Source organism: Australozyma saopauloensis, chromosome 1, assembly GCF_035610405.1.
Source record: "Australozyma saopauloensis chromosome 1, complete sequence".
Taxonomy (NCBI): Eukaryota; Fungi; Ascomycota; class Pichiomycetes; order Serinales; family Metschnikowiaceae; genus Australozyma; species Australozyma saopauloensis.
In genome coordinates this window covers 2,135,455-2,151,244 of record NC_086131.1, presented here as the reverse complement: position 1 = coordinate 2,151,244, position 15,790 = coordinate 2,135,455, and the positions used below count along the sequence as shown (strand labels likewise).

Below are 15,790 nucleotides of genomic sequence, written 5' to 3'. Positions count from 1 at the left end.
CAACTCGTCTCTGGATGTGTCACGTGACAACAACTCTATCTGAAAATCGAGCTCCATCAAACCTACTCCCCAACACACTTACGCCATGGAAGACGAATCGGCAAAAGTCATCGGCACCCTCAATGAGGCTCGTGCCTACGGGCTCGCCAATCGTGAATCGCTTCCTCAGGTTGTCAAGCAAATCCTCAATTTCATCTCAAACCCAAATCAATCAGTTCAAGCGTGGTGTGCCAAGTTTCTCCGGGAAGTGTTCATGGAGCCTTCTGCTTCCATTCTGCCTGCTGTTAAAACGGACTTAGCGTTGGATGCTTTGCCGTTCATGGTTACGCTTGCAAACATCAAGGATTTGGAGGCATTCAAAGATGCTATAGATGTCAGTGTTTTAGTCTATAAACTAGCGTTTAGATTTGTAGCAGAGAATGACGGCGTTAACGCGAGCTCGATTTGGCTGCATCTCGTGGAATTGAGAAACTCAATGGTCGCCAAGTTTGACTCTCAGTTCCCCTTTGAGCTGTCGTTCGATCTGGAAAAGGATAGTCTACGCAATGTTCACGCCAAAGTGGAGCTTTTGAAGTTCATCATGACCGTAATCGATTATCAGCTGCGTTCGTCATCTAGCAAATACTTTCTGATTGCAAGAGTAAGCTCAGAACATTCACAGATGAAGATCTCGCTTATGGAAACAGAGGCAGCTGCCTTGCTTGATGTAGTGCTCAAGCCGCTCCAGAATGACATCTTGGTCACACCCTTGGTCACTGCTACGCTTAATCATCTCAGTACCATTGTCCGTCGTAAACGTCAGTTCATGGACCGTATTTTGCCCTTGTTGGAGTCTTTTGACACAGAGACCAAACTTCAGTCGAATTACGAATCGATCGAGACATTCAAGCTATCTAAGAAATACGTTGATAGAACTCTTCGAGTCTTACTCAACTACATGTCTAAGTCCCAAGTGATACCGCCTCCGTTTACCAACTCCATAAATCGTAAAATTGCATTGCTTACGAGTCGAGGAGACGATATCAGAAAGAAAAATATCCTTCAGCAGGGCCCTGCCGACCAAAAAATCCAAAAAAGACCTTTTGAGGGTTTTCAGAACGGTGAGAAGAAGCTTAAATCTCTAGATTATAAGAACTTATATGCATTGACTGACTCTAGCTCTGACTTGTCTAGCTTTGATGTCTCTAACTTACCTCAAAACATTCTTGTGTCAATGACCCTCAATGCTCTTAATCGCGCGTCCAGCGTGAAGCTCAGCAAGGCGCTAGACATTATTGCAACTCGTTATGAGGGCGCTGTGAAAGATTTATCTCTAGTAGATACGGCCAAGGTCAAAAAGTTCGAAGATGAAGAAGAAGAAGATGGAGCAGATGCAAATGGTTTTGAGGATGAAATCAAATATACTCTTCCACCGCCCAAATTGCTCAGCAAAGATGAGAAAAAACAGCAATTGAATCTCATTGTAAATAATTTTATCGACCTTGCCAACAAGGGTGGTAAACCTGAGGACATAGCAGAAGCACCAAGCAGTTCGGGAGTGAGCAGCGAGCTAACAAAAGTTGTTGTTAACTCATGGCAGCCTGATACATGGTCTATCTTGCTTACCAGACTAGCCACAAGGGGTATGCGTACAATTCTGGAAAGCGAAGATACTTCTGAGTTGAGCGATATTATTCGGAAAGCTCTTCTTGACTACTTTTTGGCCAGCATTCATGATAGAGTAGATGTGGCCATTGAGTGGCTCAATGAAGAGTGGTATAGCGAGTCAGTGACAAACGAGCAAAAGAAAAAGGACGAAGTCACAGAGAAATGGTATAAGAAATACGCCGAAGATCCAAATGAAGATGGAAACATGGAGGAAAACATCCGGAAAGAGATGGATTCAATTACCGTCGAGACACCAACATACAACAAATGGGCACAGCAATTGTTGGATGCATTAATTCCATTTTTGGAGCCCACAGACAGAAAGATTTTCCTTCGAATGATGTCTGACTTGCCAGCATTGACCAAGAGCATGGTTCTGGGAATCAAATCCTTGTGTGCGGATCCCGCGAGATCAAAGCTTGGATTCTTGTCCCTTCAGTATCTCATCATGTATCGCCCGCCAGTGAAGGATTACTGTCTCGACGTGTTGAGGGAGATGGCCACAGGAGACCAAGAGGATCTCAAGGAGGAGGCCGAAAAGCTTTTACAGAAGTATCAGTGATTCATCGGATGGCCGCAAGAGGCCAGTTTAAATAATTGTACGAATACCAAAGTCATGACCAGGCGATTTTAATGTAGGATCCCGAACGGATTTTTGCTAGATAATGGAGTTTTCTGAAAGAGAGTCCAATAGCCTATTAACTCACAAAAAAAAAGAAAATAAAAGAAGAAGTGATCCATCACACCTAATCCAGCCACTCACAACTGGCTCAGTAGTTGAATCTAATGACAAAATACAGAACCTACACAAGTCTAAACGCAAAGACATTCATTAAAAAACGACCAAATTCAAAAATCCATCACGGAAAAAAAGTCCGCGAAAGTTTCCAATTTCATGATCGTTTTTCCCCCATTACCCGTCTTTTGACAACCACTGATGCTATAGATAGATCTAACATTCACTCCTGCACCATCGCTGATCTGAAACTATCTAGACTACTCCTGTGCATTCTGACACTCCCACCAACTTCCCACCTACCACTCTTTATTTCTTGTTCGAGATACCATTTTTTTCTTTTCCATATACATTCCAAATCGCTCATTTATATTGCGTGTCCAGACCCTAGTTCGCAGAAATTTCACGTGTGGTATCTTAAAGTGATTCCTGAACAGATAACTGAAAATCTAGACTGCTCAGCTTCACAAACGACCTTTTCCGTCCGCGTCCGTATTTTCTACACCCATCCGTACTTTTTCAAAATCCCCTCTTTTTATATCTTGTGTTTGTGGTAGGTGATGGTGTTCGATACCGAGAAGAACACCAAGGGTTTGGAAGGATCAACCTTCGATGTGCTCCAGGTCGATGCATTCTACAATACGCGTCCATGGACGATCCTATCATACATGTGGGTATGGATTCTTCTCATGCTAAAACTCGCCATCTTGGGTGGTGATACCTATACGTGTATCAGTCTTTTGGCATTCAACCGATGGTCTTCGCTGGAGTACACCGTGTATGAATATAAGATCGCCAAGTGGATCTTCACGGGCTGTATTCTTTTCCGTATTGTGCTTCTTGTCTACCAAATCTCCTGGGCTATCCATGTTTTCCGCACTCGCAATATTGCATTGGCGTACTTGAACAACTATGCTCGAATGATGTATGCGATCAGGAGTTACAAATACCAATGTCTCTTCCACCAAATTGATCTGGAAGGCTTTTTCGAATGGGCCTGCTTTTTCGTGTACAGTCAGCTTGACGACGCGCTAGAAACATTGGTCGCCGACTTGCCTAGACAAGTCATCAACTTTATGACACTACGCTTCTACGCGACGGGAGGAGACCGCAATAATGCTATTCTCACCAATATCCAGGTTATAGCCGAGACAAACGTGCGTTTGGCGGTGGTTTTGTCGATCCAATTGGCCTCATTGGCCATCTTTCTCTTCTTCTTCTTCCAGTTTGTCTTTGCCATGATCCTTTTCATTCCTATCAAGGTCAAGGTTTCGCACAAGGGTTTCCGTCTGTTAAAGGATATTTGCTACTTTTACGTCAATAATAACGTCCGTTACTTGGTGAAGAAGAACCACAAGTCGAAGAAGCAACTCGTGGCAGAAGGTATCATGGACTACGACGAAATACGTCAAAACCCACTCTTGGCTTCGGAGTCTACTCTAGACTTCAACAATTTGAGCAACCCCTTCGCCCGCACCTATTCTGGACTCGACCTGTCCAATGCCTCTTTCGCCATGAGCGATATGTCTTCCAAGGGCGGAGAAAAGGACTATCAAAGACTACCTCCTCCTCGAACTTACACCGCTTCAAGCTTGAGACATGAGGTCTCTTCTCAAGCAGCAGAAGACAATCCGTTCGTGGATCCATCCAATCTCTCATCTCGAAGGTCGGCTTCTGATCTAACAGAAATGCTGGCTTTTCCACCTGCATCCGTTCGCCCGCCCCCACGAACTCAAACGATGGAAAGTGTCGGTTCGTACCAGTACAACCGTACATTTAGTGAAAATTCTGTGTACATGAACAACCAGCCTTCCATGGAACGTCTAGTCAATGACGAGGAAAGAGTACATCCTCATAGAACAGTATCCGACGATTTAGCATCTATACCCGCTAGCACGTATTCTTCGCGTACTGCGGCTAGACGCCCTCCTCCTATTCCTTTTGTTTCGGAGCTTGCGCCCATGTCAAGGAGAGAAAGCCACGATGATCATACACAGACCAGCACCCTGATTGATTCCGACAAGTCTGGATCTGATCTGGAAAATGATCAGGTAGGATCACCATATCCGGTCACTGAGGATATTGCAGACACAACACCGTATCCGGTACGTGGAGTGTCACAGTACTTTCCTCAAGGGTACACGGGGCGCCTGAGCCAATCTTAAATGAATATAATGAACAATTTCGCATCATAATCGGAACTTCGTAGAACCTAGAAGAAGAATTTCATGAGCCCAATTCATAAGAGTCTCTCTTTGGAAATTTCATAATCAGATGCAACTGCTTCATCATATCTCCGCCTAAAAAAGCTACAGTTTCGATCAGTTAACATGACCATCATATATACATTGGTTCTCGGTCTCGCTACATACATGTACTTATTTCTTGTGTTCATACTCCTTTCTCAACTCAGCCAATTCAGCGTCCGAGATAGGAGGAATAGGAATATCACCAAAGTCATCCTTACTGAGGAAGTTCCACGTGTACATGTAAACTCCCACAGGGATGGATCCAAAAACGAGAAGACCAAGCATGTTCTTCCAGAAAAAGGGCTTTCTGACTCTGTACAATGCTGGGGTCATCTGACCCGTTCTTGGGTCTCTGTACCGACTATGGGTCAGGCTATTTGATTAGTATGGGAGATTGTTATTGTATAGTTGCGTTTTGAACATACCCTTTCTTGACGGTGGACATTTAGATAAGAATAAGGTGATTGTGATGGAGTTGTGCAGGGAATGAGAAGCTAAGTTGTAGAATCTGTGGGGCACAAAAGGGACGAGATGATTTTTTTGGAAATTCAGGAATTTTTCAATTAGAATGAGACGAACACTATTTTTTTTTTTTGTTTGAGTGTTGTTGGATTTTGGATTATTGCAACCATAGCTGCTTTCTCGATGTGAGAAGTAAGGAAGTGGCAATGACATTTAGCCGGATTTTATTTCGTTTTGTATAGAATTCATAAACAAGCGTTATCGATATTGGATTCTGGAATTCTACCTCGCTTTGGGTTTTGTTGCTCATTTCGTGATTCTTTGTAGGTTTTTGCTGGTGAATAGAAACAGAGATGCCACCACTCGATCGTAAAATACATAAAAATCTACGGCAACAGGATATTGCATAAACAAATAATCTAACTTCAATTAAACAAATTTAATCAAAAATGACGTTCCATTCGAAATCTACTGTCTATCTATTATACTTTCATTAATACTAGTAGTGATTCAATCTCCACAATGTAATCTTTCCGTTATCGCTTCCGATTGCCAACATCTGGTTGTCGGGACTGAATTCTGCTATAGTCACTCTGCCCAATGGAGTGCCGCTTGTTGGCCAGTTGGCAAAAACGGTACCCAGTGGCAAGTGTACAAGTTTAAGAGCATCCTTTTTCTGCAGCGACGAAATGCAAAGAATTTGTCCATCGGGTGCAAAGGTCAAGCCAGTCACTTCGGTAACAAGGTTGCCCACCTCCTTGAAAGGTTTTGGTTGATCGCCAATGGTGTAACAACTGAGCCTGTCGAACAAATTAACAATACCAGACTTAGTACCAACAGCCAACCAACGATCACCAGCTCCGCCCAAAGCAATTTTGGAAACTGCAACGGCACCAACGTCTGTCCATTTGCGGATGGCGCTAGTAGATGCTGAGGTACAGTCAAACTCCCAAATAGTACCAGAATTATTGGCCACAATGAGAGTGGATTCATCATGAGTGTAAGCAAAGTCTGCGACATGACCATCGACCTTGTAGCCCTTGACAAACTGACCAGTTGTGCCACTTACTGTGTTCACCCAACCAGACTCACCACGCAATGCGATAGTAGTTCCTTTGGGAGAGATTTTGAAGTATTCGAATGATTTTTGGAGTTTGTCTTGACCGTACATTCTCAGGATCTTTTCAACCTCACCTGTGGCGATGTCCCATCTATGCATGTACCGTCTACGACCAGCGGCGTACACCAAATTGGAGTCTTGTCCGCTTACGAACAGACATGTCGTAATGGGCATGTCTCTGAAATGAACCAGCGACACGAAACGATTGGCTTTACCATCAATGTGGTATATACGAAGAGTGCGGTCAAACCCACCTGTGAGCAAAAGAGGGTGCGAAGGATGGAATGCCATGCTTTGGATTCCACTACGAGCACGACGTGCAATATTGGCATCCTTGAGTCGCAGAATATTGAGAGTGTTTGGCGGAAGAAGTTTGGTTGTCTTCTTTGAGAATGTAGTCGTTCTATTAAGGAGAGCAGTCAATGCAGATGTGTTTGTTCCAACAGAAGAGTCCTCCTCAGCCTCATCGTCAAAATTGTCAGCCTCCTCAGTCTCATCTGCATTGTCCCATGTTTCAGTCCATTCCGGACGTGGGTAAATCTTTTCGTATTGACTTCGTAAACGGGCAATGTATGACTCGCCTGCCAATGCCGTCTCTGAAGGTGCAACACGCAAACCTTTAGTACGCACCAGATCTAGTGTTACAGCGGCATTCTCATCATCAGAGTCGTTCCATGCAGCATCTTCTCCATGGAAGACTCCATCTGTACTTTCACCATCTACATCCATAGCATCTCCCGATGCTGGCGTTTCTGTGTTAGCGTCACCAGATTCGTCAATGAAGAAAAGGTCCTCGTCATTGGCAGCATCTAGCTCTGCTTCGCTGTCGTCTTCGGAGATGTCGTCGTAGGCTTCAGGCTCCTCATCTGAATAGTTGTAGAGGTTTTCGATCTTACGCAAGTTGGCCTCGAAACCAGCTTCGTCACCAAAAACAAGCTTCTCCAAGAGAAGCTCCTCCTCGTCTTTGGGTGGTATTGTCTTCTCGTCAACGTCCATGGCACTACTTATCTGTTGGTAGTCAAATATAGAACTGGAATATGTATCCGATGCTCATCGCGGTTTTAGTATGGGGTCAATCAATGAACACGATGAGACAAGAGCGGAGCTTTTTACATTTTTTTACAATTATTTTCGATGATGAATCGGGTTATTGATTCCGTAGTTTTTTTGTATTTTTCTTCGTCGTCCTTTCGTGTTTCCACTACCAATTGAATACATCGGCTATTAGAAAGTCGATGAAGCTCACCTACGAGCGACTACAGAATTCATATCTCATGCTTTGTTTATATGCTAATTTTAATATCTACTCCTCGAATCAATTGCCCTTGAATTGGGTCAAGAAAGAGATGTAGTATTTTTTGAACCCCTTGACATCGAGCTCCACCAACTTGCTGCAGAAGTCACCTGCAATGCTTTGCTCTAATCCCATGTTGGTAAGATAGTTCGCTAAGTATGTAACAAACTCCTGCTGACTCAGACGGTTTTGGTAGATTCTCAACAAGGTACCAAGCTCCAGCGAAATGTTGCGGATCTGTGCATCCTTGAGGTCGAATTCTTTTTGACGGAAAGGCATTTCAAATGCCAATGCAACTGTTTTCTCCATCAAATAGTCATCGATACCATCAACAGCAGCCACAGTGAGAGCAAACTTATCGTTTGTGTCATTGATTTTACCAGCATTACAACCGAGGACATTCACAACATTACCGAACTGAATGATGGCAGCCTTAGTAGTCACAGTGTCATTCAAGTCGCACGAGAAGTCCACGATGGAGGCTAAAACCTTGGGGAGAATGCGTTTGTTTGTCTCTGTGAGAAATAAAGAGAATTGGTTGTTAATGACCAACGTGCTAACAAAAGTAAGCAACGCTCTCTTCAAGCCATACTTTTCTCTAACCAAATCAGGATAGTTTTCGTCATTCATCTCGAGCAAGTCGTAGACCTTGTTGATCATTGGCGTCAACACGTCGTTCAATAATTGGAACATGATGTCGTCGTTCTTGAACAAGTGCACAAGCTGGCCAATGAATCCCGAGAAGTCTCCCAACTCAGATATCCGGAGCTCTGGAGAGGTGAGAATTAATGAAACCAACTTGCTGACATGTGAACTGCTCAGAAGATTAAGAATAGGAACAAATCGAGCAAATGCAAAACGCGAAGCATCTCTCACGGATTCAAACTTATTGAAGTTCTCCAAAGTGATCAATACCACCTGAGCTGCGTTGTCGATTTTGCTTACCAAGTCGGCATTGTTTTTCATGGAATCAGATTTTCCAGGAATTTGGGTATCAAGACCCTTCACAATAGTAGCCATTGCCATCAACAGATGATGTGCCTGTAATGCAATCAAGGGGTCTAATTTGTTATCATAAGAAACACAGGTTTCTAAAGTGCTGAAGAGAGGCTGGAAGAGGATATCTACAAACTTGGGGGCATCCAGTCCGTCTTCGGCGAAAGCGACTAATAGACCAACCACTTCGAATAATCTGAGCTGGTTATCGAAGTTGCCGTTCTCTACCACGACGTCGTCTTCATTCTTCGTGGGTAATTCAGCTTTTATCACTAGCAACACCTGGAGCTTGACAATAAAAGTTTCGAGGAAATATGAGTTCAACTTTGGTTTAGTGACACTGACAAATCTCAAAAACAAATACCAGCATCTCAAACGAACACTTTCAACAGCATTGAACAAGCCATATTCGGAGAAAAGTTCCATGATCTTGAAGATTAAGTCATTGAGGTCTGTGTTAGTGGTGTTGGAAAAGTTCTTCGTTGTGAAATGGCGAATAATCAACTCGAAGAATGCTAATTGGTTTTTTGGGTGGTTGATTAAATGGAAGTTGTCAATAATCTTGATTAAGAAATCCTGGACCGATTGGTATGGTTTCGAGGTCAGAATTTCGCTTTTTGGAAGATTGATCAAATTATTCTTGAGCGAATCGGCAAAATTGCTCAATTCGTAGAGGCCCAACTCTATGGACACCCAACCTGATAAGTCGGACGCAGACAGAGCCGAAAAAATGGAATTATTAATAATGACAGGAAGAATCTCTAAATACAAAGCAGGATGGAGAGATGCAATAGTATCTTGAAATTGCTTCAATTTCTGGCGAATGTCGTCAAATTGCTCGTCTTCGTCGTCCTCAAAAGATTCGGGATCATACTTCATTTTTTCGATTATTTTCTTCAACAAAGTGGAGAGCAATTCTTCCGACGCCAATGCAGGAACTTTTTTGGTAACGAACAAGTATTGCTGAATGAACGGGAATACCTGCTGGGAGACATCATCGTACTCGTTACCCAAAAACTCAAGAACTGTGGGCCATAACTTGAGAAAGTGGGCGCTGATCTCAGAGACTAGCGAAGGCTCATTTTCCAACACAATTGACAATTCTAGACCAATTTGATTGGAAAGTTTTGCAAGATTCTCAATGAAATCCAAGTCTACGTTGTCTAAAGAGCTGAGAACCGAGCCAAGGTCCATCAAGTTTATTAGCTGCAATTTGTTGGCAGGCTTCATCTTCTTGGAAATGATTTCGATGATGGTAAAGCAAGCTTGGTTGCGCAAGTCGTCGTTGTACAAGAAACCATAGATATCGTCCAAAAAGTCCTTTTGGATAAATAATGTAATCTCCATCCAGTCAATGTAGTATCCAACAACTTTCAAAGCATTGTCTGCAATGACAGGGTCTTTGAATTCTAAAAGAATGGTTTTCCAACTAGTAACCAACGCAGCCATGTCACGGTCACGAATCAAGTCCTTCAAGCGATTATTACGTTCCTGGGCACCATCTGCACGCGCAATGAGTTTATCACCAATTTCGAAGTGGATGGCAATCAAGATACGCAAATAGTAATCAACACTGGCAAGGTTTTTGGACTGGACTGGGATCAACAAGTTGGAAAGAAATGCAGTATCTAACAGAGGGTAGACATGACAGAAAAGTTTACCAAGAAGATCGGCAAACTTGTTCTTCAAATAAACTGGATCGCTGTCGCTGTTCTTCAGCAAAACGTTCTCCAAGTACTTGAACAAGCTACTGTCTAGAGTAAAGAGCTGCTCTTGCAGCAACCGATCGATGTTCTCATCAATGACCTGGAATATGAAGAACTTGAGACCGTCGTTAAGTGGGCCATCTCGACTGGACAGATCTAGAAGGAGATCAACACAAGTTTTGTAACCTTCTTCAGTCAGCTTGATCTCGTTGATGAAGGTGATGGCCTGGTTCTTAAGGGCGCTGTCGGACGTTCCCAGTAGGGCGATTTCCACCGCTTGCTGGATTTGCTGGTCCATGGACAGTCCACTTGTGCTATAGAAGATTAGAGAATAAAGGTTCAGGTAAGTCCTCACACGAGTATATTGGGGATGGACTGGAGCGGGACAAACGGCTTTTTATATATTTTACAGATGTGTATTGCACAACCTGTGATTACAACTCTAACTAAGTGAACAGATGTTCTGAGGCAGCTTGCTGTGATATCTATGGATCCGTTAGAATTTTTTACGTTGTGGAGAGTGAGTATAGGTGTGTACAACGATGCTGGTCACGTGCGCGGGGCCTTTTGATATTTTCACTTGACAGAGGAGGGGGTCATAGATTAAAGATGTAAATATGTAGTTGAGCAAGGAGCAATAAATTTTTAGGAGATATGAGTCATTGTTTTTTGTGTGACTGAATTTACGGCGAATAGGCTTATTTGAATAGCCGAAAAGATCAGTGGCTGCAAATCGTCTAATTTGTAGGGGATGACTAAAGAGAGTCGCCTGAATAAGAATGAAAATATCGATGAAAACAAAACCACTAGCAAAAAAGTCAGTGGTCAAAGAATGTGATTATTTGAAAAAGACAGAGATCAACTCCCGGAAAAAGTCGACACGATTTACATTATTGTAAAGATGGGTTTTGCCGAACCAACGTGTGCGATTTGATGAACCAACTTGGAATGAGTTCAGTGTTCTGCCCGTGAAAATCAATTTTTTTTCTATCAGGAAAATTGTGGGATCTATGAAACAAGAATGTGTGCTCTCTTTAGGCGGACTCTCCTTTTAATCTTACTGAACACTTAATGCACCTAAGGATCGACTTCACGGTCTCCAAACATACTCAGAACCATTTGGACCAAATATAGTCAACTCAAATCAGAATCATTGTCAACACTTCTTCATTGTGGATACGCTATTAGTTTTGGAAGTTCAAGGTTCCATCATAAGGTTCAATAACGTAATTAATGCATGCTTGAAAATTTTCATTCCTCGTGACAGCTGGAAATCTACACCATTTGTTAATGGCTGGATATAGGGAAGTCTCTATCCCAGAAATTCAGCTATACTACCAGACCTGCTGATTGTGTGCCCGCTCAACGCCTAAATGTGATACGAGACGAAAACGGAAGAAAAGTAAATCAGAGACACATTCCGAAAAATCGCTTAAGACAGAGCCTGAGGCAGCATTCTTGCACCGCGGGTATATTATGAACGGCTAGCCACTGTGTCTTGAAGCCAATGCCAGTCTCTCCATACTCCCTTCTGCAGGACTGTCCTCAATTTACGACCAGGATAACTGAGACTTCAACCTTAATTACGAGAGGTCGACACTCAAACAGAAATGAAGAGCTTTTTTTGGTACAAGAGCAGCAATTAAGAAAAGCGCCCTCTTTTCACGACTCTTTCCCTTGGAAATGATAGATTGTCCTTCATTGTGTCATCCTTTCCGTTGCAAACAACGTCTCTTTTGTGCAGGAGACACGGACAACGTATCGCTCCTCATCAACGCCAACACAGGAGTATGGTGGCCTAAGTCACGGTTGTGAAACTAACTTTGGGTTCGAGAAATCCCTTACATTGACAATATTTACGGAATTGATATTGATTGGGCGCGATCTGTAAGGCGCTATTCGCCCGTAGTCCCTGCAGATGCAACCCAGTACTATCCCTTCAAACCCAGCATCTCGTTGAAGCTCCCAATCAATTGACATGTAGTATTACGTTATCAGATAAATGATTGTTCAAATTGTTTTGACGGACGTGCTCCCATGAAAAATACTCTCTGAGCATGATTGGTGTACGTCTTCTCGGAGTAGAAGACCAACTTCACAGAGATAACCTAAAATGAAAGGGTTAACTTAATCGCTTGCATACATTCCGACGCTTCATTCCCAATGGGCCAAGGCTGACATGCTTTACCAGCAACCATTTCTATACCTGACTATTTTGGACCAACTCCAGCCCCTATGTTACTCTGAGTTGTGAGCTTGAGCCGTCACAAGTTAGAGCCTAACGGCTCATTTGGCGCCCAGCATAAGACTTGACCTACCAAGTCTATGAGTTTTTACGAATTTTTACGGAAGAGGACCCACAGCCTCTTCTCAAAAATCAGGGTCATTGTTCCATATAATCGCATAAGCCTAGATCATCTAGCGACACATTTCCTACGCGCCTAGGCTCCTACTCCTCAGATCTATCTACGCATTGATGTCATACATCATCTAAGAACCCCAGAACCAAAAAATGGTTGATGCAGCTCGGGCAAACCTGTGTGCGCATTTAAGTTGGGCGTTTCCGCATCCGTCGTGATACGGTACATTCCTGTAGCATGCACAATGATTAATTCCAGATCAGATCAATGTTTATTATTTCTCCTCGACTGGGCAGCAGATCTTTGTCCAGACACATGCGCCAGTATACGAAAATGTAAAATAGACTATTGGGATGCGCAGTTATGTTCTAAAACGGCTATAGCCCCAGTTCCAGACTCTGTGGTCACACCATGGTCGTGGAAGAGCCAAGTATGGGAAGTCCAATATGAAGTTGTTGTCACTCGACACTTGTTTATATTGATCTCTTACGAAGCTTGGACGATGATGAGATAGGTTTCCAGCTCATGTACATGAAAAATTTCGTAGTTATGGGATGGCCGCCGTTTCGACCAGACTGGAATGCACATTCTGCATATAGCGGAGTCATTGCAGCCCTTACTAACCTTATTCAAGGGCCCATAGAGCAGCCTGCAGAATGCATGATGTATAACGGCTAAGAACCTTATTTTCTACCTACTACACAGCGCAATTGAGATCAGCAGAGTTGTATTACCGATATGACCAGCCGCCAGCATTAGTCTAGGGCAGCATACTTTTGCAAGTGTTCTGGAATTGCGTCCCACAAATTCTTCTCTTTGAGCCACAGCTTACTGAACACTTTGCCAGTGTATTTCTGTGCAGTGTCACACAATACCGTGACTACGTTAGAGCCTTCGGGCAAAGTCTGTGCTGTTTCAATGGCTGCAACAACATTAAGAGCACTAGTGCCTCCAACATAAATCCCCTCTTCGTCAAGCAAGCGATACAACATGGCAATTGACTTCTCATCACTAATTTGAATGGCCTCGTCAATGAGATCCAAGTCTGGCTGCAAATTGGCAGTCACTCTGCCTTGACCGATACCCTCAGTGAAGGAAGAGCCACCACGAATAATTTCCTTACCATTACTACGAATGTACGAATACAAGACAGATCCTGGAGGATCAGCCAACACACATTTCACTCCAGAATCCATGGTCTTGAGATATCTGGTGACACCAGCGAAAGTTCCGCCAGTACCTGTACTACAAGTCCATGCATCAACCTTGCCGTCAAGCTGGGCCCAGATCTCCGGTCCGGTGGAGTCTATGTGGGCTTGTCTGTTGACAGTGTTGTCGAATTGGTTGGTCCATACTGCATTTTGAAGACCCTCTGCGTGTCTTTTTGCCTGGTGGTTATAGTTGTCTGGGTTATCATAAGCCACTGCTGGAACAGGATGTACTTCCGCCCCCAAAAGGCGCAAAGTTTCAATCTTGGAAGGCGATTGAGTGTTAGGCATGTAAATTACGCATTTGTACCCACGCAGCCTACAGACGTGGGCTAACCCAATTCCAGTATTTCCAGCGGTACCTTCTACGACCGTTCCACCAGCAGAAATAAGACCCTTCTTCTCAGCGTCGTCCAAAATGTACTTTGCAGCACGGTCCTTAATGGAACCTCCAGGGTTCATGAATTCAGCTTTGGCCCAAATGTTTCTTCCAACCGATTTGGAAATCCGGGGAAGTTTGATCAATGGTGTATTGCCAATTGCCTGGGAAAAACCATCACAAACAGCAGGAACAAAGGGAGGGACAAAGTCCAAAGGAGTCTCTGCGGCAGATATCCGGATGCTACGTCTGAATAATTTCGAAATACGACTCATGATGGGCGTAGTTTACCCTCGTTGCAATCTGGAAAAATGAATATGTAGTCAGAGCACGTGACTATCATATTCTCGAATAGTTGTAATAGTGAATTTTAAGGATAACGGCTCGAGGAAGTTCTTCGTGTAAAAGTAAGAGACCCAAGTGCAGTGATTTAATCTTGGTGGTATCTGAGCTTTTTGTGACGTGTCCTCCGTTTAATTGCAGCGGTAGATGCTATTACCAGGACATTTGCTTGATAAACTTTTAACTTTGTAGATATTGTAGTTTGGAAAGTACTTAAGAGATTCTGTCATCTTCTTTTGGTATGTCTTTTGAGACCAAAAGCATATCTGGCCATAAGCGACCATGTCTTATGAACGTTACCGAAAGAGCATCAGTGATTGATATCTAACACTAACTCCTAAATGGATGAAACTCAATTGATAGCTTGGCCTGAAGGAACTCAACTACTATACCATTGTATTACTCACTATGGGATAGTTCTGGACTTGTCCTTCCTTTTCCTTGACTAAATATGTTCTTCGACCAATGGACTCAAGCTTAGGTCCTGGTTTCACAAATGCTCGCTCAAAACTGTTTATTTCACCTTTGAAATCTTGTGCTTCCTAGGCGGTGGAATTATTTGACCATTTGACCTTCGTATCTACTACTGCAACCCCATGGCGGTTCAGGCGATATGGGCTATCTTCTGCTGATAGAGGCAGGCACGGGGCATATGTAGTAAGAACCGCATTTCGTTACCAATCTACAACCGATGAGCTTCGAATTCCAGTTTCAACGTTAAAGCCGAGCTACTGCAGAAGGCTCACATAGAGTTTCGCCTCGGGTTGACAGAATTATGAAGGAGTAAGGGCTCGTGTCAGATGCAAGTGGCAACGAGCGTGAAGTTTGGAGCGATCGATCGATTAGCCATAAATTTTGCTCTCGTAGAATATTTTGTGGATCATTTGTTGAATTGTTGAGGTTTTAACTGTTTTTAGAGCGAAAGTTTAGCTTACTTGACCGATAATCATAAACATGCGCAGCGGCTAACCGCACTCAACGTACCCTGAGGGAACATTCCTGCAGGACGTAATGACAAATAGGAATTATCGCTTTCCTAATGAGGATACATAAACTGAAGTACAGATAGGCAGGGAACTGAAACAGTGTGCATCCAAGGTCTATACCTTTAAGTAATCTGTGATGGGTTTTTGCAGAGTAGCTGTGATATGAGGAGGTTCGTGAGGCGATTTCCGACCTGTTGTGCATTCCTCGTTGCAGGGTGTACAACCTTAAACCTTAATATGTCTAACATACGAGGCGTACCTGCAGAACGTCAAACGAGATTGAGGGCGAAGGCTCACGCCTCCAT

The 15,790-nt window shown here is 43.4% G+C and overlaps 7 protein-coding genes across 7 annotated transcripts; 3 read left to right on the top strand and 4 right to left on the bottom strand.

Annotated features, from left to right (window-relative positions):
* Positions 1–85: 85 nt before the first annotated feature.
* Positions 86–2,209, top strand: PUMCH_000934 (uncharacterized protein; the record flags this gene model as incomplete). The annotated part of the gene is made up of 1 exon (XM_063020008.1): positions 86–2,209. One exon carries the CDS (start codon positions 86–88, stop codon positions 2,207–2,209), a length of 2,124 nt encoding a protein of 707 aa, XP_062876078.1.
* Positions 2,210–2,433: 224 nt separating this feature from the next.
* Positions 2,434–2,940, top strand: PUMCH_000933 (uncharacterized protein; the record flags this gene model as incomplete). Its single annotated transcript, XM_063020007.1, has 1 exon — positions 2,434–2,940. The coding sequence occupies one exon, from the start codon at positions 2,434–2,436 to the stop codon at positions 2,938–2,940; it is 507 nt and encodes a 168-aa protein (XP_062876077.1).
* Positions 2,941–2,943: 3 nt separating this feature from the next.
* PUMCH_000932 (uncharacterized protein) lies at positions 2,944–4,548 on the top strand (the record flags this gene model as incomplete). The annotated part of the gene is made up of 1 exon (XM_063020006.1): positions 2,944–4,548. One exon carries the CDS (start codon positions 2,944–2,946, stop codon positions 4,546–4,548), a length of 1,605 nt encoding a protein of 534 aa, XP_062876076.1.
* Positions 4,549–4,761: 213 nt separating this feature from the next.
* Positions 4,762–4,965, bottom strand: PUMCH_000931 (uncharacterized protein; the record flags this gene model as incomplete). The annotated part of the gene is made up of 1 exon (XM_063020005.1): positions 4,762–4,965. One exon carries the CDS (start codon positions 4,963–4,965, stop codon positions 4,762–4,764), a length of 204 nt encoding a protein of 67 aa, XP_062876075.1.
* A 628-nt stretch (positions 4,966–5,593) lies between these two features.
* Positions 5,594–7,210, bottom strand: PUMCH_000930 (uncharacterized protein; the record flags this gene model as incomplete). The annotated part of the gene is made up of 1 exon (XM_063020004.1): positions 5,594–7,210. The coding sequence occupies one exon, from the start codon at positions 7,208–7,210 to the stop codon at positions 5,594–5,596; it is 1,617 nt and encodes a 538-aa protein (XP_062876074.1).
* A 319-nt stretch (positions 7,211–7,529) lies between these two features.
* On the bottom strand, positions 7,530–10,508 carry PUMCH_000929 (uncharacterized protein; the record flags this gene model as incomplete). Its single annotated transcript, XM_063020003.1, has 1 exon — positions 7,530–10,508. One exon carries the CDS (start codon positions 10,506–10,508, stop codon positions 7,530–7,532), a length of 2,979 nt encoding a protein of 992 aa, XP_062876073.1.
* Positions 10,509–13,325: 2,817 nt separating this feature from the next.
* PUMCH_000928 (uncharacterized protein) lies at positions 13,326–14,432 on the bottom strand (the record flags this gene model as incomplete). The annotated part of the gene is made up of 1 exon (XM_063020002.1): positions 13,326–14,432. One exon carries the CDS (start codon positions 14,430–14,432, stop codon positions 13,326–13,328), a length of 1,107 nt encoding a protein of 368 aa, XP_062876072.1.
* Positions 14,433–15,790: the final 1,358 nt, after the last annotated feature.